The sequence below is a fragment of the Cherax quadricarinatus genome, chromosome 30, assembly GCF_038502225.1.
Source record: "Cherax quadricarinatus isolate ZL_2023a chromosome 30, ASM3850222v1, whole genome shotgun sequence".
NCBI classification, from domain to species: Eukaryota; Metazoa; Arthropoda; class Malacostraca; order Decapoda; family Parastacidae; genus Cherax; species Cherax quadricarinatus.
In genome coordinates, this window is record NC_091321.1 from 12,772,337 (window position 1) to 12,799,950 (window position 27,614).

General features: G+C 47.5%; 1 protein-coding gene across 7 annotated transcripts in view; it reads right to left on the bottom strand.

Moving 5' to 3' along the window:
- Sap47 (Synapse-associated protein 47kD) overlaps positions 1–27,614 on the bottom strand; it is a 319,381-nt gene that overhangs the window by 185,930 nt on the left and 105,837 nt on the right. For all 7 annotated transcript variants that reach the window (XR_008407616.2, XM_053781886.2, XM_053781884.2 and 4 more), the window contains one exon: positions 22,139–22,284. Coding sequence is in view for 6 of the 7 variants with exons in the window: in XM_053781886.2 (XP_053637861.1) it covers positions 22,139–22,284 (146 nt within the window). In the remaining variant the exon portion in view is untranslated. The remainder of the gene's footprint in view (positions 1–22,138; positions 22,285–27,614) is intronic.

Genomic DNA, 27,614 nt, shown 5'->3' on the forward strand with positions numbered 1-27,614 from the left:
TAAATCACACTCGTCTGGAGACCTATATAGGACTACAGTAAATAGTACTATTACCAACTTAACATCCAGCACATCGTTATAGATTTCTAGTGTAATAAAGACAATTATGAAAAAAAATATATTAACAATCGCGACCCATGAGAAAGCTCTTGTAACCTAAGTGTAGGTCGCGACCTTGGGTATGGGCACCCCTGATCTGAGAGCATGAGGAAGTGTTCAGCATGGCCCCACCTCCTGCATCACTCATTCTGGAGAAACATTAGACCGACATCTAAGGTAATGAGGTCACGCGTTGCCTCATTCATCAGCTTCACCTCTCTTCACCCGCTGTGACGAAGTACACAAGTTCAATTTGTAGTCTTCTCGTAAGAGATAATAAAACTCACAACAGTTATACTGTGAAGTGTTGTAGCCAGGATACTGTGACTATCAGTTTTCCTTCAGCATCAACGTCAGTATACTTTCCTCCCTCTTACACTAAAATTCAGAAAAGGAAAGATCCCAAGGAAAACAAAGGCGTAACTTTTGCAACTAGTACCAACAGGTTTTTGTATGAACATTGCAAGACAAAGTGGATGAGATAAAGAGTGTGTACAGAACTCCACTTAGACGCATCTTATTAAGCCCGATCTTATTAACACACTGACCTGCTAGTTTTATGACTGGCTTGCCATGAATTCCAACCACAATCCGTTTTATAAACTGAGATAACATAGGAAAGAGGAGCTTACGACGACGTTTCGGTCCGACTTGGACCATTTACAAAGTCACACTAACAGAAAGGATGTTGGTCAAAATGACCGCCAGGTGGTAATAAGCACTAAACACTTCGCCTGTCCGCCTTAAACACCTCGCCAATAAAGAGTATGACACTAATAAAATATAAATAAGTACATTAATAGTATATTTACTAAAAACGCTAAACCTAAAGCAGAATGTAGTCTAAGACCATAATAATATAATAATAATAATAATAATAATAATAATAATAATAATAATAATAATAATAATAATAATAATATAAAATAAATATATTATTACGGGGAAGCACTAAGAAAATAGGAACCCTAGAGCGCCTAGGGACTGGGAGGTAATGAGGTTTGATCTTTGGAAGGGAAGAGGTAGTTCTAATTGTTGAGAGGCTCTTCAAGGAACCAAGGAGACTAAACAAAGTTAATACTGATGGAAACTCATTGATCCGCCTTTTAGGTTCACTGGCCAATACATTCCGGTTATGATATTGACCCTTAAGACATATTAAAAGGATGCCAAAGACTGCTAGACAGGCAATGTAAATTAGTATCTGGTATTAAATCCCTTAATGTGTGCATAAACTGGTAATGCGTGGGACTGCATATTTCTGTAAGACATGTGTCTAAGGAAGAATTAAGGTTAATGCATCAAACGATGTTTTAAAAGGAAAAGCATCTAAGAAGTCTTAAAATGCAATGATTCTAAGAAAATCTCAGATGGTAATGAATGCAAGAAAGTCTTAAAAATTCACTTATGTCCGGAAGTCTTAGAGGGTAAAGGGAATCTAAGGAAGTCCTAGAAGTTAACAAATCTAATGAAGTTTCAGAAGTTAATAAGAACTACATGAACCAATTAGATGTAACTTCAGATCCAGCCATCACAGCTGCCAGAAAAAAAAATCTAAAAGAAATTGACTTTCTAGCCTTCAGAAGTACTTGACGATCACGGTCATTGTTGTGTGTGTGTGTGTGTGTGTGTGTGTGTGTGTGTGTGTGTGTGTGTGTGTGTGTGTGTGTGTGTGTGTGTGTGTGTGTGTGTGTGTGTGTGTGTGTGTGTACTCACCTATTTCACCTATTTGTACTCACCTATTTGTGGTTGCAGGGGTCGAGTCCTAGCTCCTGGCCCCGCCTCTTCACCGGTTGCTACTGGGTCCTCTCTCTCCCCGCTCCATGAGCTTTATCATACCTCGTCTTGTGTGTGTGTGTGTGTGTGTGTGTGTGTGTGTGTGTGTGTGTGTGTGTGTGTGTGTGTGTGTGTGTGTGTGTGTGTGTGTGTGAGAGAGAGAGAGAGAGAGAGAGAGAGAGAGAGAGAGAGAGAGAGAGAGAGAGAGAGAGAGAGAGAGAGAGAGAGAGAGAGAGAGAGAGAGAGAGAGAGAGAGAGAGAGAGAGAGAGAGACCATGATACAACAGCAGCACCAACTGACGGAGATAATATATTTGCATCGTACTACTGTGTATTCAGGCGCTTGAGGGCGGTACGGCACTTGCATCATACAGCACGAGAAAGGTTACACGGCTTTCCGTAATAACAACTGTTAGCATGACAAAGTCCAAAACATAAGCCATGCAAATAGTTCAAATGATCATTACGTTTATTATCTCATCTAAGAATCTGCGGTAACCTATAATCTGTTACATTCTTCGTACCCGAAGCTGCGAGGATAATCGTCCCCGTAACACGGTCTCAGACCAGGCCATATAAATTGAAAGGAAATATTATAGGGATAAGAACTACTAAGAAAAAATACATGAAAGATAAATGTATGCTTCAGTTGGTAACGTTTATCTCTCAATTACATGTCAAGGAAAACAAAAGGAGACCAACAATCCTACCAGAGTGCAAAACGTTTAACATGTTTCCACTTCACACTGGTGTAAGAGAGCAGTAGCACCACCTGCCTGGATGCCAGCTCTCCACCTACTTTCCAACAGTAATATAGTATAGAATGAAATCGTCGCAAAGCAAGAGCAGCTGTAGGTGAGGTACTGATGGTGGTGGCAATAGTGTGGTAGTGTCAGGTGGCAGTAGTGTTACTGGTGGCAGCAGCGTCAGTGGTGGCAGCAGTGTTAATGGTAGCGGTAGTGTCAATGGTAGCAGTAGCGTCAGTGGTGGCAGTAGTGTTAGTGGTGGCAGCAGCGTCAGTGGTGGCAGCAGTGTTAATGGTAGCGGTAGTGTCAATGGTAGCAGTAGCATCAGTGGTGGCAGCAGTGTCAGTGATGGCAGCAGTGTTAGTGGTAGCAGTAGTGTCAGTGATGGCAGCAGTGTCAATGGTAGCAATAGTGTCAGTGGTAGCAGTAGTGTCAATGGTTGCAGCAGTGCCAATGGTAGCAGTAGTGTCAGTGGTAGCAGTAGTGTCAGTGGTGGCAGCAGTGTCAATGGTTGCAGCAGTGCCAATGGTAGCAGTAGTGTCAGTGGTGGCAGCAGTGTCAATGGTTGCAGCAGTGCCAATGGTAGCAGTAGTGTCAGTGGTAGCAGTAGTGTCAGTGGTGGCAGCAGTGTGGTCTTGGGAGCCACCTTCATCACAGACACTCGATAAGGCAATTTCAATTAAGATTACCCGGGGGAGTACCACCCGTCCCATCCTCCCACTTCACCCAAGGAGTACCACCCGTCCCATCCTCCCACTTCACCCAAGGAGTACCACCCGTCCCATCCTCCCACTTCACCCAAGGAGTACCACCCGTCCCATACTCCCACTTCACCCAAGGAGTACCACCCGTCCCATCCTCCCACTTCACCCAAGGAGTACCACCCGTCCCATCCTCCCACTTCACCCAAGGAGTACCACCCGTCCCATCCTCCCACTTCACCCAAGGAGTACCACCCGTCCCATCCTCCCACTTCACCCAAGGAGTACTACCCGTCCCATCCTCCCACTTCATCCAAGGAGTACCACCCGTCCCATCCTCCCACTTCACCCAAGGAGTACCACCCGTCCCATCCTCCCACTTCACCCATGGAGTACTACCCGTCCCATCCTCCCACTTCACCCAAGGAGTACCACCCGTCCCATCCTCCCACTTCACCCAAGGAGTACTACCCGTCCCATCCTCCCACTTCACCCAAGGAGTACCACCCGTCCCATCCTCCCACTTCACCCAAGGAGTACTACCCGTCCCATCCTCCCACTTCACCCAAGGAGTGCCACCCGTCCCATCCTCCCACTTCACCCAAGGAGTACCACCCATCCCATCCTCCCACTTCACCCAAGGAGTACTACCCGTCCCATCCTCCCACTTCACCCATGGAGTACTACCCGTCCCATCCTCCCACTTCACCCAAGGAGTACCACCCATCCCATCCTCCCACTTCACCCAAGGAGTACTGCCCGTCCCATCCTCCCACTTCACCCAAGGAGTACTACCAGTCCCATCCTCCCACTTCACCCAAGGAGTACTACCCGTTCCATACTCCCACCTCACCCTGGAAGTACTACCCGTCCCATATTCCCACTTCACCCAAGGAGTACTACCCGTTCCATACTCCCACTTCACCCAAGGAGTACTACCCGTCCCATCCTCCCACTTCATCCAAGGAGTACCACCCATCCCATCCTCCCACTTCACCCAAGGAGTACTGCCCGTCCCATCCTCCCACTTCACCCAAGGAGTACTACCCGTCCCATCCTCCCACTTCACCCAAGGAGTGCCACCCGTCCCATCCTCCCACTTCACCCAAGGAGTACCACCCATCCCATCCTCCCACTTCACCCAAGGAGTACTACCCGTCCCATCCTCCCACTTCACCCATGGAGTACTACCCGTCCCATCCTCCCACTTCACCCAAGGAGTACCACCCATCCCATCCTCCCACTTCACCCAAGGAGTACTGCCCGTCCCATTCTCCCACTTCACCCAAGGAGTACTACCCGTCCCATCCTCCCACTTCACCCAAGGAGTACTACCCGTCCCATACTCCCACCTCACCCAAGGAGTACTACCCGTCCCATACTCCCACCTCACCCTGGGAGTACCACCCACAACCCTCCCAAAGGAGAGTACATTCACATCCTTCCCCAGGGGAGTACCACCAACATCCTTCCCCAGGGGAGTATCATGCCCACCCCCACCAACATACCAGGAGATCCATTAGATAAAATCAATCATGCTATTCAACTGGGTATCATTTGCATAAATCCCATATATGTAGAGTGGGAAGATGCATATCTTCTTTCAGGTATATAATGTTAACGTTTATCGTATATATGTCTCTCTCTCTCTCTCTTTAATTTACAATATAAATAAAATTCTTATTATTTGGAAAGCTATTTCCTCTGTTTACATTACAGTCGTCCACCAATACACGTGAAAACATTTTTGCCGCTGATGATCAAAATATTTCTTGCCACAGATTAAGCTTCCCTCCTACACTTTACCTTTCTTTATTACAAGATTCATTTCATTTTTTCTTAAATCTACAGATTAAAAATATGGGTGCCAGCACTGATCCTTGCAGGACACCACCAGTGACATCACGGATACCAGCACTGATCCTTGCAGGACACCACCAGTGACATCACGGATACCAGCACTGATCCTTGCAGGACACCACCAGTGACATCACGGGTACCAGCACTGATCCTTGCAGGACACCACCAGTGACATCACGGGTACCAGCACTGATCCTTGCAGGACACCACCAGTGACATCACGGGTACCAGCACTGATCCTTGCAGGACACCACCAGTGACATCACAGGTACCAGCACTGATCCTTGCGGGACACCACCAGTGACATCACGGGTACCAGCACTGATCCTTGCAGGACACCACCAGTGACATCACGGTTACCAGCACTGATCCTTGCGGGACACCACCGGTGACATCACGGGTACCAGCACTGATCCTTGCAGGACACCACCAGTGACATCACGGGTACCAGCACTGATCCTTGCAGGACACCACCAGTGACATCACGGTTACCAGCACTGATCCTTGCGGGACACCACCAGTGACATCACGGGTACCAGCACTGATCCTTGCAGGACACCACCAGTGACATCACGGTTACCAGCACTGATCCTTGCAGGACACCACCAGTGACATCACGGGTACCAGCACTGATCCTTGCAGGACACCACAAGTGACATCACGGGTACCAGCACTGATCCTTGCAGGACACCACAAGTGACATCACGGGTACCAGCACTGATCCTTGCGGGACACCACTAGTGACATCACGGATACCAGCACTGATCTTTGCAGGACACCACTAGTGACATCACGGGTACCAGCACTGATCCTTGCAGGACACCACCAGTGACATCACGGGTACCAGCACTGATCCTTGCAGGACACCACCAGTGACATCACGGGTACCAGCACTGATCCTTGCAGGACACCACCAGTGACATCACGGGTACCAGCACTGATCCTTGCGGGACACCACTAGTGACATCACGGGTACCAGCACTGATCCTTGCAGGACACCACCAGTGACATCACGGGTACCAGCACTGATCCTTGCAGGACACCACAAGTGACATCACAGGTACCAGCACTGATCCTTGCAGGACACCACCAGTGACATCACGGGTACCAGCACTGATCCTTGCGGGACACCACCAGTGACATCACGGGTACCAGCACTGATCCTTGCAGGACACCACCAGTGACATCACGGGTACCAGCACTGATCCTTGCAGGACACCACCAGTGACATCACGGTTACCAGCACTGATCCTTGCAGGACACCACCAGTGACATCACGGGTACCAGCACTGATCCTTGCAGTACACCACAAGTGACATCACGGGTACCAGCACTGATCCTTGCAGGACACCACAAGTGACATCACGGGTACCAGCACTGATCCTTGCAGGACACCACTAGTGACATCACGGATACCAGCACTGATCTTTGCAGGACACCACTAATGACATCACGGGTACCAGCACTGATCCTTGCAGGACACCACCAGTGACATCACGGGTACCAGCACTGATCCTTGCAGGACACCACAAGTGACATCACGGGTACCAGCACTGATCCTTGCAGGACACCACTAGTGACATCACGGATACCAGCACTGATCTTTGCAGGACACCACTAGTGACATCACGGGTACCAGCACTGATCCTTGCAGTACACCACTAGTGACATCACGGGTACCAGCACTGATCCTTGCAGGACACCACCAGTGACATCACGGGTACCAGCGCTGACCCTTGCAGGACACCACAAGTGACATCACGGGTACCAGCACTGATCCTTGCAGGACACTAGTGACATCTCGGATACCAGCACTGATCCTTGCAGGACACTAGTGACATCACGGGTACCAGCACTAATCCTTGCAGGACACCACCAGTGACATCACGGATACCAGAACTGATCCTTGCAGGACACCACCAGTGACATCACGGGTACCAGCACTGATCCTTGCAGGACACCACTAGTGACATCACGGGTACCAGCACTGATCCTTGCAGGACACCACTAGTGACATCACGGGCACCAGCACTGATCCTTGCAGACCACCAGTGACATCACGGGTACCAGCACTGATCCTTGCAGGACACCAGTGACATCACGGATACCAGAACTGATCCTTGCAGGACACCACTAGTGACATCACGGGTACCAGCACTGATCCTTGCAGGACACCACTAGTGACATCACGGATACCAGCACTGATCCTTGCAGGACACTAGTGACATCACGGGTACCAGCACTGATCCTTGCAGGACACCACTAGTGACATCGCGGGTACCAGCACTGATCCTTGCAGGACACCACCAGTGACATCACGGGTACCAGCACTGATCCTTGGAGGACACCACTAGTGGCATCACCGGTTCCAGCACTGATCCTTGCAGGACACCACCAGTGACATCACGGGTACCAGCACTGATCCTTGCAGGACACCACCGGTGACATCACGGATACTAGCACTGATCCTTGCAGGACACCACAAGTGACATCACAGGTACCAGCACTGATCCTTGCAGGACACCACCAGTGACATCACGGGTACCAGCACTGATCCTTGCGGGACACCACCAGTGACATCACGGGTACCAGCACTGATCCTTGCAGGACACCACCAGTGACATCACGGGTACCAGCACTGATCCTTGCAGGACACCACCAGTGACATCACGGTTACCAGCACTGATCCTTGCAGGACACCACCAGTGACATCACGGGTACCAGCACTGATCCTTGCAGGACACCACAAGTGACATCACGGGTACCAGCACTGATCCTTGCAGGACACCACAAGTGACATCACGGGTACCAGCACTGATCCTTGCAGGACACCACTAGTGACATCACGGATACCAGCACTGATCTTTGCAGGACACCACTAATGACATCACGGGTACCAGCACTGATCCTTGCAGGACACCACCAGTGACATCACGGGTACCAGCACTGATCCTTGCAGGACACCACAAGTGACATCACGGGTACCAGCACTGATCCTTGCAGGACACCACTAGTGACATCACGGATACCAGCACTGATCTTTGCAGGACACCACTAGTGACATCACGGGTACCAGCACTGATCCTTGCAGTACACCACTAGTGACATCACGGGTACCAGCACTGATCCTTGCAGGACAACACTAGTGACATCACGGGTACCAGCACTGACCCTTGCAGGACACCACAAGTGACATCACGGGTACCAGCACTGATCCTTGCAGAACACCACCAGTGACATCACGGGTACCAGCACTGATCCTTGCAGGACACTAGTGACATCTCGGATACCAGCACTGATCCTTGCAGGACACTAGTGACATCACGGGTACCAGCACTGATCCTTGCAGGACACCACTAGTGACATCGCGGGTACCAGCACTGATCCTTGCAGGATACCACCAGTGACATCACGGGTACCAGCACTGATCCTTGCAGGACACCACTAGTGACATCACGGGTACCAGCACTGATCCTTGCAGGACACTAGTGACATCACGGGCACCAGCACTGATCCTTGCAGACCACCAGTGACATCACGGGTACCAGCACTGATCCTTGCAGGACACCACCAGTGACATCACGGATACCAGAACTGATCCTTGCAGGACACCACTAGTGACATCACGGGTACCAGCACTGATCCTTGCAGGACACCACTAGTGACATCACGGATACCAGCACTGATCCTTGCAGGACACCACTAGTGACATCACGGGTACCAGCACTAATCCTTGCAGGACACCACTAGTGACATCACGGGTACCAGCACTGATCCTTGCAGGACACTAGTGACATCACGGATACCAGCACTGATCCTTGCAGGACACTAGTGACATCACGGGTACCAGCACTGATCCTTGCAGGACACCACTAGTGACATCGCGGGTACCAGCACTGATCCTTGCAGGACACCACCAGTGACATCACGGATACCAGCACTGATCCTTGGAGGACACCACTAGTGGCATCACCGGTTCCAGCACTGATCCTTGCAGGACACCACCAGTGACATCACGGGTACCAGCACTGATCCTTGCAGGACACCACCGGTGACATCACGGATACCAGCACTGATCCTTGCAGGACACCACTAGTGACATCACGGGTACCAAGACTGATCCTTGCAGGACACTAGTGACATCACGGGTACCAGCACTGATCCTTGCAGGACACCACTAGTGACATCACGGGTACCAGCAATGATCTTTGCAGGACACAAGTGACATCACGGGTACCAGCACCGATCCTTGCAGGACACCACTAGTGACATCACGGGTACCAGCACTGATCCTTGCAGGACATCACTAGTGACATCACGGGTACCAGCACTGGAGCTTTACCAGTGGAGCTGATTCATCATTCCCAGGGGCAGCAGGGGTGGTTCATCACCCCTTCGGTCAGCAGGGGTCATTCAACACCCCGGGGGGCAGCAGGGGTCATTCAACACCCCGGGGGGCAGCAGGGGTCATTCAACACCCCGGGGGGCAGCAGGGGTCATTCAACACCCCGGGGGCAGCAGGCGTCATTCAACACCCCGGGGGGCAGCAGGTGTCATTCAACACCCCGGGGGGCAGGTGTCATTCAACACCCCGGGGGGCAGCAGGGGTCATTCAACACCCCCGGGGGGGCAGCAGGGGTCATTCAACACCCCCGGGGGGGGCAGCAGGGGTCATTCAACACCCCCGGGGGGCAGCAGGGCTCATTCAACACCCCGGGGGCGCAGCAGGGGTCATTCAACACCCCGGGGGGCAGCAGGGGTCATTCAACACCCCGGGGGGCAGAAGGGGACATTCAACACCCCGGGGGCAGCAGGCGTCATTCAACACCCCGGGGGGCAGCAGGTGTCATTCAACACCCCGGGGGGCAGGTGTCATTCAACACCCCGGGGGGCAGCAGGGATCATTCAACACCCCGGGGGGCAGCAGGGGTCATTCAACACCCCCGGGGGGCAGCAGGTGACATTCAACACCCCGGGAAGCAGCAGGGGTCATTCAACACCCCCGGGGGGCAGCAGGGGTCATTCAACACCCTGGGGGCAGCAGGGGTCATTCAACACCACTGGGGTCATCAGGGGTCATTCAACACCCCGGGGGGCAGCAGGGGTCATTCAACACCCCCGTGGGGCAGCAGGGGAAATTCAACACCCCGGGGGGCAGCAGGGGTCATTCAACACCCCCGGGGGGGCAGCAGGGGTCATTCAACACCCCGGGGGGCAGCAGGGGTCATTCTACATCCCGGGGGGCAGCAGGGGTCATTCAACACCCCGGGGGCAGCAGGGGGCAGTCAACACCCCCGGGGGGGCAGCAGGGGTCATTCAACACCCCCGGGGGGCAGCAGGGATCATTCAACACCCCCGGGTGGCAGCAGGGGTCATTCAACACCCCGGGGGGGCAGCAGGGGTCATTCAACACCCCGGGGGCAGCAGGGGTCATTCAACACCCCGGGGGGGCAGCAGGGGTCATTCAACACCCCGGGGGCAGCAGGGGTCATTCAACACCCCGGGGGGAGCAGGGGTCATTCAACACCCCCGGGGGGCAGCAGAGGTCATTCAACACCCCGGGGGGGCAGCAGGGGTCATTCAACACCCCCGGGGGGGCAGCAGGGGTCATTCAACACCCCCGGGGGGGCAGCAGGGGTCATTCAACACCCCCGGGGGGCAGCAGGGGTCATTCAACACCCCGGGGGGGCAGCAGGGGTCATTCAACACCCCGGGGGGCAGCAGGGGTCATTCAACACCCCCGGGGGGGCAGCAGGGGTCATTGAACACCCCGGGGGGGCAGCAGGGGTCATTCAACACCCCCGGGGGCCAGCAGGGGTCATTCAACACCCCGGGGGGCAGCAGGGGTCATTGAACACCCCGGGGGGGCAGCAGGGGTCATTGAACACCCCGGGGGGGGCAGCAGGGGTCATTCAACACCCCCGGGGGGCAGCAGGGGTCATTCAACACCCCGGGGGGGCAGCAGGGGTCATTCAACACCCCGGGGGGGCAGCAGGGGTCATTCAACACCCCGGGGGCAGCAGGGGTCATTCAACACCCCGGGGGCAGCAGGGGTCACTCAACACCCCCGGGGGGCAGCAGGGGTCATTCAACACCCCCGGGGGGCAGCAGGGGTCAATCAACCCCCCGGGGGGGCAGCAGGGGTCATTCAACACCCCGGGGGGGCAGCAGGGGTCATTCAACACCCCGGGGGCAGCAGGGGTCATTCAACACCCCGGGGGGGCAGCAGGGGTCATTCAACACCCCGGGGGCCGCAGGGGTCATTCAACACCCCGGGGGGCCGCGGGGGTCATTCAACACCCCGGGGGGGCAGCAGGGGTCATTCAACACCCCGGGGGCAGCAGGGGTCATTCAACACCCCGGAGGCAGCAGGGGTCATTCAACACCCCGGGGGCAGCAGGGGTCATTCAACACCCCGGGGGCAGCAGGGGTCATTCAATACCTCGGGGGCAGCAGGGGTCATTCAACACCCCGGGGGCAGCAGGGGTCATTCAACACCTCGGGGGCAGCAGGGGTCATTCAACACCCCGGGGGCAGCAGGGGTCATTCAACACCCCGGGGGCAGCAGGGGTCATTCAACACCCCCGGGGGGCAGCAGGGGTCATTCAACACCCCGGGGGCAGCAGGGGTCATTCAACACCCCGGGGGCAGCAGGGATCATTCAACACCCCGGGGGCAGCAGGGGTCATTCAACACCCCGGGGGGGCAGCAGGGGTCATTGAACACCCCGGGGGCAGCAGGGATCATTCAACACCCCGGGGGCAGCAGGGATCATTCAACACCCCGGGGGCAGCAGGGGTCATTCAACACCCCCGGGGGGCAGCAGGGGTCATTCAACACCCCGGGGGCAGCAGGGGTCATTCAACACCCCCGGGGGGCAGCAGGGGTCATTCAACACCCCCGGGGGCAGCAGGGGTCATTCAACACCCCGGGGGCAGCAGGGATCATTCAACACCCCGGGGGCAGCAGGGATCATTCAACACCCCGGGGGCAGCAGGGATCATTCAACACCCCGGGGGCAGCAGGGATCATTCAACACCCCGGGGGCAGCAGGGGTCATTCAACACCCCCGGGGGGGCAGCAGGGGTCATTCAACACCCCCGGGGGGGCAGCAGGGGTAATTCAACACCCCGGGGGCAGCAGGGATCATTCAACACCCCGGGGGCAGCAGGGGTCATTCAACACCCCCGGGGGGGCAGCAGGGGTCATTCAACACCCCCGGGGGGGGGCAGCAGGGGTCATTCAACACCCCGGGGGCAGCAGGGATCATTCAACACCCCTGGGGCAGCAGGGATCATTCAACACCCCGGGGGCAGCAGGGGTCATTCAACACCCCGGGGGCAGCAGGGGTCATTCAACACCCCGGGGGCAGCCGGGATCATTCCACACCCCGGGGGCAGCAGGGATCATTCAACACCCCGGGGGCAGCAGGGTTCATTCAACACCCCGGGGGCAGCAGGGGTCATTCAACACCCCGGGGGCAGCAGGGATCATTCAACACCCCGGGGGCAGCAGGGATCATTCAACACCCCGGGGGCAGCAGGGGTCATTCAACACCCCGGGGGCAGCAGGGTTCATTCAACACCCCCGGGGGGACAGTTTTGTTGCTACTTGGGTAAAAGCTATTACATTGATTGGAAGCATCACACCTTTTTTCTTATTTTGCTGCAGTAATGATGGATGATGATGTGGCAGTGATGAATGATGTGTGTGTATGACTGACGCTCATGACTGCCAGTATCCATCTAAAAGGTAGTGTGTGTGTGTGTGTGTGTGTGTGTGTGTGTGTGTGTGTGTGTGTGTGTGTGTTGTGTGTGTGTGTGTGTGTTGTGTGTTGTGTGTGTGTGTGTGTGTGTGTGTGTGTGTGTGTGTGTGTGTGTGTGTGTGTGTGTGTGTGTGTTGTGTGTGTTGTGTGTGTGGTGTGTGTGTGGTGTGTGTGGTGTGTGTGGTGTGTGTGGTGTGTGTGGTGTGTGTGGTGTGTGTGGTGTGTGTGGTGTGTGTGGTGTGTGGTGTGTGTGGTGTGTGTGGTGTGTGTGGTGTGTGTGGTGTGTGTGGTGTGTGTGTGTGTGTGTGGTGTGTGTGTGTGGTGTGTGGTGTGTGTGTGTGTGTGTGGTCCCGCACTTGTTACTCTCAACTGGTACTCTTGCTTTCTGGCCTATCAGACCCACTGGCTTTTTTCTCTTTTAAGGGTTAAACTGGGGTTTCAAGTACTAGTTTATCCAGGTGGTTGCAATCTCTTAACAGCCTGACACTGACCTGGCACTTCCCGGCCTACCAGTGCCTCACTTTGGACCTTCCACTTGTATTCCTTTGTAACTGTTCCTAGACATTTCAGCGTCTTTATCTTGTATTTTATTTGTCAGGGAGAAGACATGACTTAGACGTACTGGAAGGAATTAATAAAGACCTATTAAGAGACACTGATAATGACGAATTAAGATAAAATGATAAAGCGGATGACACAGAGTGCTTGAACCACGAGAACCAGAGATACCCGGCAGACACGTGTACACTCATGACACAGAATGCTTGAACCACGAGAACCAGAGATACCAGGCAGACACGTGTACACTCATGACACAGAATGCGTGAACCACGAGAACCAGAGATACCAGGCAGACACGTGTACACTCATGACACAGAATGCTTGAACCACGAGAACCAGAGATACCAGGCAGACACGTGTACACTCATGACACAGAATGCTTGAACCACGAAAACAAGAGATACCAGGCAGACACGTGTACACTCATGACACAGAATGCTTGAACCACGAGAACCAGAGATACCAGGCAGACACGTGTACACTCATGACACAGAATGCTTGAACCACGAGAACCAGAGATACCAGGCAGACACGTGTACACTCATGACACAGAGTGCTTGAACCACGAGAACCAGAGATACCAGGCAGACACGTGTACACTCATGACACAGAATGCTTGAACCACGAAAACCAGAGATACCAGGCAGACACGTGTACACTCATGACACAGAATGCTTGAACCACGAGAACCAGAGATACCAGGCAGACACGTGTACACTCATGACACAATGCTTGAACCACGAGAACCAGAGATACCAGGCAGACACGTGTACACTCATGACACAATGCTTGAACCACGAGAACCAGAGATACCAGGCAGACACGTGTACACTCATGACACAGGTGAATCATACACATTTTGTAAACTATTTTCATGTCATAGTGAGAGGAAAGTAAAATGTGTTAAATATGGAAACGATGGAGAGGGGAGAGGAATTACATACACAGTTTCAAGGATAGGTATGATAATATCTAAGAGGCCAGAAACAAGTAACAGCAGTCGACGTAGCTTAGGAGGCAGAGGGAAAGTTCTGTACTCATGTTTCGATCCCCCTCTTTCCCTCCCCCCTCCTCCCCCCCCCCAGAAAAACAAGTATGTAGGTACAAAATTTAGTAAATAAATAATGAAACTTTAATTTGTTAAACAAAGCCGCTAAATACCATTAACACCAACAGTAATTACTGACCTCTCCCCCCCCCCGCCCCTCTCTGCCTTAATTAAAATAAATTTGAAAACCATCAAAATTTATAGATTATTCAATGTTTTTAATACCATTTATTAAGCAAATTATAAAATAATTAAGTTTCCTTTAAAAATTATCAATTTTTAAATTTATATTTACGAGTAAAATTACCTCTTTGTTTCTTGTCATATTAAGACAAATATATAGCGAGTGGGACTATATTAAACGTGGCTTAAACTCTATATATAAGACAGTGTTACCACCACATAAATACCTACATAAACTCTCCAGAATTATTACTCGGTATCAATACCGTTTATCCCACCTCTCTAGAAAAGAATTTTTGATCTATGTAATTTAAATGAATCCCGGATAACATTTGGATAACACTAAGAAATTTTATCATTATTATTATTATTATATTATTATTATTATTATTATTAAACAAGTATGGTGTTTCACTTAAGGATGAGTTTATTATGCTATAGACTGGATCAACAGTGTAGTAATGAACCACATAAAAACACCAGTGTTCATCACTTGGTTGGGCGGTGCTCCCAAATCTCATCAAACTGACCACCATTTTCAATATATTTTCTGATATTGCGCATACACTCAAAAGGTAACCATTACATATACATCAGACATAGCTGGCTTAGCCTTCACCAACTAATTACCCTTGATACAAACATCTAGCACACCTGACCTTTATTATAGTCACAAAACTGTTCTAACCACGATACATTATTAAATTACTAGTAGTGGCAGTACTAGATGTGGTAATAGTGGTGGTGGTAGTACTAGCGGTGGTGGTAGTAGCAGTGGTGGTGGTGGTGGTAGTGGTAGTAGCAGTGGTGGTGGTAGTGGTAGTAGCAGTGGTGGTGGTAGTGGTAGTAGCAGTGGTGGTGGTAGTAGCAGTGGTGGTGGTAGTAGCAGTGGTGGTGGTAGTGGTAGTAGCAGTGGTGGTGGTAGTGGTAGTGGTAATAGCAGTGGTGTTGGTAGTGGTAGTAGCAGTGGTGGTGGTAGTGGTAGTAGCAGTGGTGGTGGTAGTAGTAGAAGTAGCAGTGGTGGTGGTAATAGTAGCAGTAGTAATGGTAGTAGTAGTAGCAGTAGTAATGGTAGTAGTAGTAGCAGTAGTAATGGTAGTAGTAGTAGCAGTAGTAATGGTAGTAGTAGTACTAGCTAGTGTGTGCGCACACTTGAGGTGATCAACTCTCAATCATCCACTACATAGTCTTAACGTCTACATTATCAACATCTATTATTTTCAAGACAGTAGAAGCTGTGGAATAAAGACGCGCGTGAAATATTTAGGACATTATATATTTACCTTACTGGGACCTGTCTTACTATGTTAGGCGAAACATCTAATAAAATGTTCTAGACGGTGCATGTGTGTCTTTATTTCAGTTGTTGATATTTATACATAAACTTCACAGAGAAGCTGACACTGTGGTTTAAGGAGCTCTTAACATAGGCAAGTGAACCTTTCCTGTCCTTCCTCGACGCGACTCTGACCTGCCTCCCTATTACTCAAGTGCCTGTATAGCCACTAACGGTTTAGCTCTTCCCCTAATTATAATAATCAGGTAGGAGGTAGAATGAGCAAGTGCTGTGACATACACGTGACAAATTTCCAGGGCTCTGTCTTCTACCGTCTTGAAGGCAAATTCCACACACATCTTCAAGAACAGGTATGAGAAGGTCAAAGAAATTCCTCCCTAGAAGGATCAGAAAAAATAGACGCTAAAATTCTATGTTCTAGACCTGAAGCACCAGCGTATCTAGTAAAGAAAAACTGCGTAAACAGCTTTGTGTCTGGAGGTGGTAAGGTTCCACATAGTGAAATCTGGCAAGCAGTGACCGTAGACTCTCATCAGCATAACAAGGTGCTCAGGAGGCCACTCCACCTACTTGAATGGTTATACTGTCGTCTCTCTGGTCAGGGAAGTCTGGGGATCCGTTCTCTAGTCGATATACTAACATATTACTCTGTGTTAGAATAGTGGAAAAGGAGGCGAGAGTGTAACTGAAGCATGCGAACGTTAAGGGCAAATGGAATCAAAACAATGTGCAAGAGGATGAAGAAAATAAACGAGAAAGAAGTGAATAAACAGGAGGAAGAAGAAAATAAAGATGAAGGACGTGGATGTACAGGAAACAAAAGAAAAAGAAGAGGAACCTAAAAGGATGAAATAAAGTATGAAAAAAAAAACCTGAAGAAACGAAAAGAAAACAAGCGCAACAGCAAGAGGGAGGAGACTAGAAATGGGAGTAAGGAGGGTAGAAAAGGGAAGGGAGGGAGGGAAAGAGGAGGGCCGACAAAGGGAAAGAGGAGGAGTAGCCGAGGCTGCTAGAGTAGGAATTACTATTATTATTATTATTATTATAATTATTATTATTATTAGGGATATCTGGAACCGTAGGAGTCACACCGTGGCATGAAACCAGAGGTTTACCGAAGGAAAGGAAGAACATGTCCACCTTCATGGGTAAAGAACCTGTGACCAGCGTCAAGGAACCTCATCTGAGGGAGAAGATGGAGGAGGGAAGACAAGGGTGGTTGGGGAGGGGGTGAAAGAAGCTAAGTAACCTGACCTCTCCTGATAATGAAGACCATTAACAGAGTTGGAAATACACTGATAAATAACACTCGTGGAGGGCTGGCCTGAGACCAGGTCGAGGGCAAAATAAGCCCAAAACTAACAGGTAACAGTTTCCAGAACGTACGATGTACTCTAGTTTCCTCCACTTACTGCTTATATCTTTACAACTGTTATTATTTATAACAATAATAATTAATATTTTTGGACTAGAGTTACTTAGAGACAAGAGTTTAATTTATAGATCACGGTTATACTGCACAAGATTAAATTATATATTACCTGTTGCACTTCCGTAATGATAAATTGCGGAAAAGTATAAGGGAGGGGGGTGGCAGGTGCGAGAGAGAGAGAGGGGAGACGGCACGGAAGAGAGGGACAGGAGGGAACAGAAACCAAATGAGAGTATACAGCATGTGATGGAGGTGGGGAGTGGGGATGCGTGGGGTAGTGAGACTAAAGGCTGGAGAACGGGGAAAGGGGTGTGGGCGTGCGTGGGCGGACAGCGAGGGCGGTGGCGGGGGCTGCAGAGGTAATGGGGGTGGAAGCGTGGGCGGGAGCATAGGCTGGGGAAGGGAGTAGTAGGAGTAACCGGGGGAAGATTGAGAGGGGAGGGGAGGGGAGAAGAGTGGTTGGCATGACAACTGCTCAGCGTTAGTAGGTCACAGGGTCAGTCTACATAAAACACATGATCTTGTCTGTAAGTGGATGAGAGAGGGGGATCAACCCCACTCACAACAACCCCCACCTTACCTCCCCCATACAAACAGAACTCTCTCAACCCCCGCAAATAAAGCTCAGCGAGTACTTACACACACACACACACACACACACACACACACACACACACACACACACACACACACACACACACACACACACACACACACACACGTCCTATGAAGAAAGGTTAAGGGAAATCGGTCTGACAACACTGGAGAACAGGAGGGTCAGGGGAGACATGATAACGACACACAAAATACTGCGTGGAATAGACAAGGTGGACAGAGACAGGATGTTCCAGAGATTGGACACAGAAATAAGGGGTCACAATTGGAAGCTGAAGACTCAGATGAGTCTTCAGTCATAGAGTAGTTAGGAAGCGGAATAGTCTGGCAAGCGATGTAGTGGAGGCAGGAACTATACATAGTTTTAAGACGAGGTATGAAAGCTCATGGAGCAGGGGGAGAGAGGACCTAGTAGCGGTCGGTGAAGAGGCAGGGCCAGGAGCTGAGTCTCGACCCCTGCAACCACAATTAGGTGAATTAGGTGAGTACACACACACACACACACACACACACACACACAGTGACCTACAATTCACCAAAAAATAGCCGACCAGAACGAAATATCAAGACACCAACAAAGCGCTGATTGATACCACAATGAAAGCAGCAACAAGAGCCCAAATGGGAAAAAATTTTACATGGTAATTTCATCCACAAAGAAATAAAACAGGGAGAACTGGGACCCTCGAAGGAAACCAGAAACATCGAGCACTAAGGTGATGGAAAAACATTTTACCAGCATGTAAAGGACACAACAAGAGAGAGAAAGAGAGGATGAGCCAGCAAGACCGGATCTAGTATTTACTCTAAGTGCATCTGATACAAGTGTACTAGAATATGTGAAGACTCTGGGAGCTAACGATCATACAGCACTGAATTTCGAATATCATGTGGAAATAAACATTAGGGAAAATTAGCAGGTAGAGGACAGAAGAAACCAGACTTCAGAAGAAAAAACTTTGAAGGGACTGGAAGACGCAGAGGGCCAGAGAACATGAATTCATACTCAGAAGAGAAAATGGCAGGTAAAGTGAGAAGAGAGTCAGAAACAAACAGGCACGGATGAGAAGCTAAGTAGCAATTGGAGAATAATATACTAGCAAAAGCCAAGTCTGAATCAAAACTGTTTTGCAGTCACATCAGAAGGACAACAGTAAAAGATCAGTTGATCAAATTGAAGGAAGGAAAGAAGAGCTTACGAGAAACTACAAGAAGGTCTGTGAGGATTTATAAAGGTGTTCTCAGTAGAAACAGGGGTAACATCAGAGAATCAAGAGGGAAAGAACACCAAAGGCCCCTGGTCATCATACGTACAACAGAGGAAGAGGGGAATAAAGTTTTGAGAGAGCTGGATACATTAAGAACAATGGGATCCAACAAACTGTCATCATGAATTTTGCAAGAGGGAGCAACAGCACTGTCTGGACGACTAGCTAAAATCTATAAGTCACTGAATATGGGACAATGACAAGAGATCCGGAAAACACCGAATGTAGTCCCATTATGTAATATAAAGATAGCTATCACTGATATGCATGCTATGCAAGGTAATGGAGAAGACCATCAACAGAGTGGTGGAGAACTTGGAGAGAATAACTTTCATAAACAATAACCAACGTGGCTTACCGAACAAAGGTCTCTAACCCATGGCAAGATAGTTTTAGGGCTCCCTTACCATGGATTCGAGCCCTCTGCTCAGTGAGCTATTTACAATCGATTTCGCGAGTCAATTAGCACGGATTGAGAGGTGATAAATGTTGTCTCACGAATCTGCTTGACCTCTATGACAAAGTAACACGCACACACATACTTTTTCTATTTCGTTTACAGTCCTATTTCAAAATTTCACTACGAACTCGCCCAACTTGTTCTTCTACACAATATATTCACGCTTTCAACAACAGCCAAACCATTTCACCCACATTAATCATCTCAATTTTATTTTCTCTACATGTGCTATTCCATTTTTCTTTGCTCTCTTTTCCATTTTATCAGTGCTGTTTTATTTCCTACAACATATTCCAACTTGCCTCCCCACCCACACACACCCTTACTCCATCCCACACCCACCTCTACACCAAAACCCATGCCTCCTATGCATACCCTCTTTCTCCCACACTCTCCCACAACCATCCCTCCCACACCCACATGCACCCCGCTCACTCCCACACCCACCCTCTGCAACAGTCGCCCCTTCCAATACCCGACCCTTTCTGTATTAGGAAAAAGGAAACTAAAGGGAATCAAGTTTATATTAGTAACTGTATATAAATATAGAAGAATCATTATAAATTACACGTAAGTAAATATAAATCAACTTGAACAGAAATACAACAGCAAAGCCATTGTGAAGAACCAATCACCAGATGGAGAGGTACAACAAACATCAGCTGGTCGAGTGTCACACATCAGCTAGAGGAGCGTCAACAAACATCAGTTGACTGTCAACAGGCCTCAGCTGGTGGAGTGTCAACAAACATCAGCTGATGGAGCATCACATATCGGGTTGAGTGTCACACATCAGCTGGTGGTGGAGTGTCACATGAGGTGGGTGGTAACAGCTCAGGGGTGCCAACAAAATGGTGGGTGTGAGGTGAAGTGGTCACAATTGGTCACCGTCCCTACTACTGGCTTTGTGCCTCATGCATGAGACCAGCAATTTACCCCTAGGTGGGTAGTTTATTGCTCTAGCTCGGTGCACGTGGTCAGGCACGGCTTAGAGAGAGAGAGAGCACAACCACACTAGAATGAGCACTTTACAGACTTCAAAGTCAGGTGGATCGAGTCAACAAATTCCTTTCTACTAGTAACTGAAAACGCTATTGAGAGCCCGAGGCGACGATTCTTCCACAAGACGGGTAACCATCGTTCTCTCTCACTGGTAAAATTCGTTCAAATACATCATTTCATTAGTCATTCCTTATTCCTCTTAACATACATTTCGTACTTTTTTCTCACACTGAATGAAAGGGCACGTTATCCAACTTCGCTTTTAAAATAACGTGACAGTTGTGACAACGTATCACACACACACACACACACACACACACACACACACACACACACACACACACACACACACATGCCGTTTAAGCCGAATCACCGAGTTTAGTCTATTAGGCAAAGTTGTTCTTTTGCAACCAGATAATCCTAACAATGATTAACGTATCTACAGCGACCAACTTACTTACACTCCCCCCCCACCTACCTTTGTCTAAAGTGGCCAAGGTTATTTACATCTAAGGATCTATAATTTACGATTTAAATATTTGCAGCAAGCAACCCAGCAATTTATGAAAGGGCCCTCAAGAAAGATGCAGGTGGAATGTCTTGAATGATGGCCTCACACACTCTCTCACACACACACACACACACACACACACACACACACACACACACACACACACACACACACACACACACACACCGCCCTCCCTCCTCGCACGACAAACCAAGCTATCAAAAGGTGAATAGAGAAGGTTGGGTGTGGGTAGGCGTAGGTCGGAGTGGGTGGAAATGCATGTGGAAAGTTAGATGGATACTATTCCGTTTCTCTGTTGCTTGTAAAAAAAATGGTAATAATGAGCTGTTTCGCGCTCAGCAGACGGAGGATCAAGCCTCCACCACCTCTTGCGCTAAATGACCTACATGGGTTTAGCGCTTAACATGAATTAAACGCACAATAATGAGCTGAGGTATGTTGGTCATTAAGACGTGTAAACAGGAGAATGTTGGACAACAGAACTGTGTACGAGTGAAACAAGCTGTCAAGCACCATCATTCTAGCGAATACTTTGGGTAACAAAAAAAAAAAAGTGAAGTAGGTGGACACTCAAGGATATATGCGCACCTCTCTCTCTCTCTCTCCATATACGTGAAAGTTTATTTTCGTCCCTATTTTAGGGATAAAAGCGTTCTTGACGAGTGGTCAACAGGTGACATACAACCTTGTGCTTGTCTCGCGTTTAGTATACGGAGAAACGAGCCTCCACCCTTCTTTGCGCTTAAAGACCCACACTGGTTTAGCTCTCCATGAAATGCACCACAATACTCACATTTTTCTCGACGCTCTCCTTGATCTTGGATCCGGCCTCCTTCACGCTGGCGCCTGCCTTGCTGAACGCTGTTGAGAAGAACGAACCAACAGTCTTGGCTCCCGCCGACGCCTTACCCTGTACCGCTGACAGGTTGAAGCTAAGTCCTGTTGGTTGTTGTTGTTGTTGTTGTTGTTGTGGTGGTGGTGGTGGTGGTGAAAAGAGAAAAGAACATTCATTAGTGATTATCTTAAAAAAATAATATAGATAATGAGAAGAGAATAAATATTAGAATAAGCGATATATTTTCATGACAGAACACCTGTAGTAGTTGTAATTTTAATATTAATAATATTATTATTTGCAGTTTTAGTGACGTAATTGTAGTAGTAATTGCTTCAGAACTGGCGATTAAAGAATTACAAGCATAATAGCACTAATTTCAGCTTAGGTATGAATGTTACGTGTTCGAGTCTGTGAAATCATCGCTCAGGTCTCTGTCTGGGACACCTAAACTGATAACGAAACTCAATAAAAAGAAATATTAAGAAACAAAAGAAAGCAAAGTGTGTAATGAAGGCAAGAAGTTCGTAAGATTTATGTCACAACACCTGGCAATAAAACATCTGACGTCACAACACCTGGCAATAAAACAACATCTGACGTCACAACACCTAACAATTAAACAACATCTGACGTCACAACACCTAACAATAAAACATCTGACGTCACAACACCTGACAATAAAACAACATCTGACGTCACAACACCTGGCAATAAAACAACATCTGACGTCACAACACCTAACAATAAAACAACATCTGACGTCACAACACCTGACAATAAAACAACATCTGACATCACAACACCTGACAATAAAACATCTGACGTCACACCTAACAATAAAACATCTGACGTCACAACACCTGACAATAAAACAACATCTGACGTCACAACACCTGACAATAAAACATCTGACCTCACAACACCTGACAATAAAACATCTGACGTCACAACACCTGACAATAAAACAACATCTGACGTCACAACACCTAACAATAAAACATCTGACGTCACAACACCTGACAATAAAACATCTGACGTCACAACACCTAACAATAAAACATCTGACGTCACAACACCTAACAATAAAACATCTGACGTCACAACACCTGACAATAAAACAACATCTGACGTCACAACACTTGACAATAAAACATCTGACGTCACACCTAACAATAAAACATCTGACGTCACAACACCTGACAATAAAACAACATCTGACGTCACAACACCTGACAATAAAACATCTGACGTCACAACACCTGACAATAAAACATCTGACGTCACAACACTTGACAATAAAACAACATCTGACGTCACAACACCTAACAATAAAACATCTGACAATAAAACAACATCTGACGTCACAACACCTGACAATAAAACAACATCTGACGACACAACACTTGACAATAAAACATCTGACCTCACAACACCTGACAATAAAACATCTGACGTCACAACACCTGACAAAACATCTGACGTCACAACACCTAACAATAATACATCTGACGTCACAACACCTAACAATAAAACATCTGACGTCACAACACCTGACAATAAAACAACATCTGACGTCGCAACACCTGACAATAAAACATCTGACGTCACAACACCTGACAATAAAACATCTGACCTCACAACACCTGACAATAAAACATCCGATGTCACAACACCTGACAATAAAACATCTGACGTCACAACACCTGACAATAAAACAACATCTGACGTCACAACACCTGACAATAAAACAACATCTGACGTCACAACACCTGACAATAAAACATCTGACGTCACAACACCTGACAATAAAACATCTGACGTCACAATACCTGACAATAAAACATCTGACGTCACAACACCTGACAATAAAACATCTGACGTCACAACACCTGACAATAAAACATCTGACGTCACAACACCTGACAATAAAACATCTGACGTCACAACACCTGACAATAAAACATCTGACGTCACAACACCTGACAATAAAACATCTGACGTCACAACACCTGACAATAAAACATCTGACGTCACAACACCTAACAATAAAACGTCTGACGTCACAACACCTGACAATAAAACGTCTGACGTCACAACACCTAACAATAAAACATCTGACGTCACAACACCTAACAATAAAACATCTGACGTCACAACACCTAACAATAAAACATCTGACGTCACAACACCTAACAATAAAACATCTGACGCCACAACACCTGACAATAACATCTGACGTCACAACACCTGACAAAACAACATCTGACGTCACAACACCTGACAATAAAACATCTGACGTCACAATACCTGACAAAACATCTGACGTCACATCACCTAACAATAAAACATCTGACGTCACAACACCTAACAATAAAACATCTGACGTCACAACACCTAATAATAAAACATCTGACATCACAACACCTGACAAGACACTCCACATTTATGAATCCACAAACACAGTCTGGCGCACCGACCTTATTAAACTTCTATTTTAAACTTAAGTGACACTGTATTTCCACTGCACTTTCAGCGTCGAAATTAAACGGGTCAGTGAAGAAAAAAATTTGACTTGGCTGAGCTTGCAGTCTTCAAGTCTCGCATCAAATGCTCTTCTTAGAGACTCAATCTTTTGTGAATATCACGGAACGACAAAAGTGAATTACTGTGACTTTTATTGAGCTTGGAAATTTCATCTGAAAGTGCAAACTCTGGAAAGTATTTATGAAGTCACAAATAAGCCTCACTTAAAGAGGATGCTTTAGATAATATTTCCTTCCTTCCTGAACCATAATCAAGTTGCCACATCACTTATGACTAGTGTTTTATTTGTGAAATTTTCCGGCCACATCAGACGTTTATTTCTTTTTATTTATTAAAAAGACAAGAGTAATTTGGACACTATTAAATACAGTGCTCAAATTTTTTGCTCTCTTAAAAAAAATTGTCGCTACCATACGACTATTCATATTTATCCACAGGAATAGCGAGATTCAGCTCAAAAAAAAATGTTAAAATATGGTGAAAGAATAAGTGGACTAATCACTTTATATTAAGTGTATTCTACTTCCCATACTGACGAGTTAAAATTTATAAATGTATTTTCTCCGTTGAAGAAATTTTTTTGGCAGTTTGAAAGACAAGAACGTCTTTTATAACACAGTATATATACGTGGTCACTCTCCACGTCCTCTTAATGCCTGTTATATCTAGATAAAGATAGTATCTAGTACTGACAAGTATGTACTTCACATATCTATGCAACATTAATATATTTCTATTATGGAAACGTTGTGTTCTCCGGGAGATCCCAGTGAACGAAACGTTTTCTTAATAAATTAATAAGAAGCATGTTAGTTGTGTACGTGTCTTAATGACATGTAATCCTTGATGAATGGTTCCGTCAATCACCCCCCCCCCCTACCTCCCCAGCGACCCGGTCTAAGACCAGACACTTATATATACTCGAAAATAAACATTACAAGAATGACAAGTATCAAGATACACGCAAAGCAAACTGAATGTAAGACGACGTTTTCGATGGGACTGATCACCTCAAAGTTTATCTCCACTTCTTCCACGGTCTCCAGTATCCTGTGCTGGATAGAAAAAAAACACTGGCTGGCAAAACGTCTTCATCAGTGTAGCAACTTAAGTGTTATACAGGTGTCCTATTCATCAAGACAGAATAGAACAAAAATCCTATCAGAGTGCAAAACTTTTAACATGCTTCCGACACTCCAGCTATCTATCAACACCCAACACTGTAGTTAACTCCAGATAATTTAATCTTCGGTACTTACATAATTTACAGTTTATAACAACTATTAAATCGTGATTCAAATTTATTTTTTTTACGTCGATCATTACCTGGTGAATTATGATGACGTGAAAGTAACGATGGTTTTTATATATAGATGATTTTACATGCTACAAGTTATCCTACCTCCGCTCATTTACAGGCTATGACCTGATTGCCTACTTCGGTTCATTTACAGGCTGTGAGCTGTTATCTTACCTCAGCTCTTTTGAAGGCTATATATTATCCTACCTCAGCCCATTTACATGCAAAACCTGGTTATCTAGCAGCTCATTTTAAAGCCCAATCCCTGTAAGTATACTAACTAGTTTTCCCAGTATGCGGCCCACAACAGTTAACTAATATCCAGTTAACTATTTACTGCTAGACAAGCAGGGGCAGCAGATGTAAGAAAACTTGTTCATACGTCACCCCCAGAACCGAAGGTTCTTACAACTATGTAGATTCCGGGAGTCATCGCCCCGAGACCCGGTTCTAAGTCAGGCTTCCTTGTATAATATACTTACGAGTCAGGAAATTTGAGACAACACCATGCAGTGCAACGTAAACATCATAGCCTGGCTGATCAGGAACTGACGCAAGGAGGTTGTCAAGTTTCCTACTGAAGACTTATAGGGGTTCTGTTGGTACCGCATCCTATGTATGAACTTCGAAGGTATTGTGTTAAAAAGTCTTTGGCCCTTTACACTTATTTAGTGTAAATTTAAAATGCTTGTTTCCCACTTAAAGTTTATGCAGAATAATCCCATCCCACAGGGAAGGGGACTATTCTCATCATCTACTAAGTCTCTTCCTCTCGTAGGCAGTAATTTTGATAAACGAGTAGAGATTATGACTTCTGACTTTTCTCCTCAGCTTCTCAGATAAGGTGAGGCGCCTTGAAAATGGACCATCATGGACCGTTTTCAAGACGCCTCACCTCCAGGATAGACCGTTCTCTACTGAAACGTCGTCGAAAGTTTCCTCTCCAGAGTGCAGGTAACTGGTGAATCTGTGCTGAAATTGACCACTCTTCACTATCTTTGCTCAACTTGATCACTCCTTAATACACTTGCAAAATACTCGACATTTAAATTAATTAGCCTCTCAAATCACGTGCTGCCACCCACTTATTCCGCCCAGAGTGATGCTAGGACAATATTTTGGAAACCCTTGACTTTATCGGGGCATAAAATTTGGCCAGTTTGACTCGCTAATAAATTATGTGAGGAGTGGGAGGTGATTACGACGCTATATATTTTGCAGTTACTGCAGCTTTATTGATTTTAATTAACGTTTGGAAATATATATGTATGTATGTATATATATATATATATATATATATATATATATATATATATATATATATATATATATATATATATATAGGGCAAGGAGGAATAACATCTTGTAGGAGTGAGGAAGAGCCAGTTGTGAGTGTGGGGGAAGTTCGTGAGGCAGTAGGTAAAATGAAAGGGGGTAAGGCAGCCGGGATTGATGGGATAAAGATAGAAATGTTAAAAGCAGGTGGGGATATAGTTTTGGAGTGGTTGGTGCAATTATTTAATAAATGTATGGAAGAGGGTAAGGTACCTAGGGATTGGCAGAGAGCATGCATAGTTCCTTTGTATA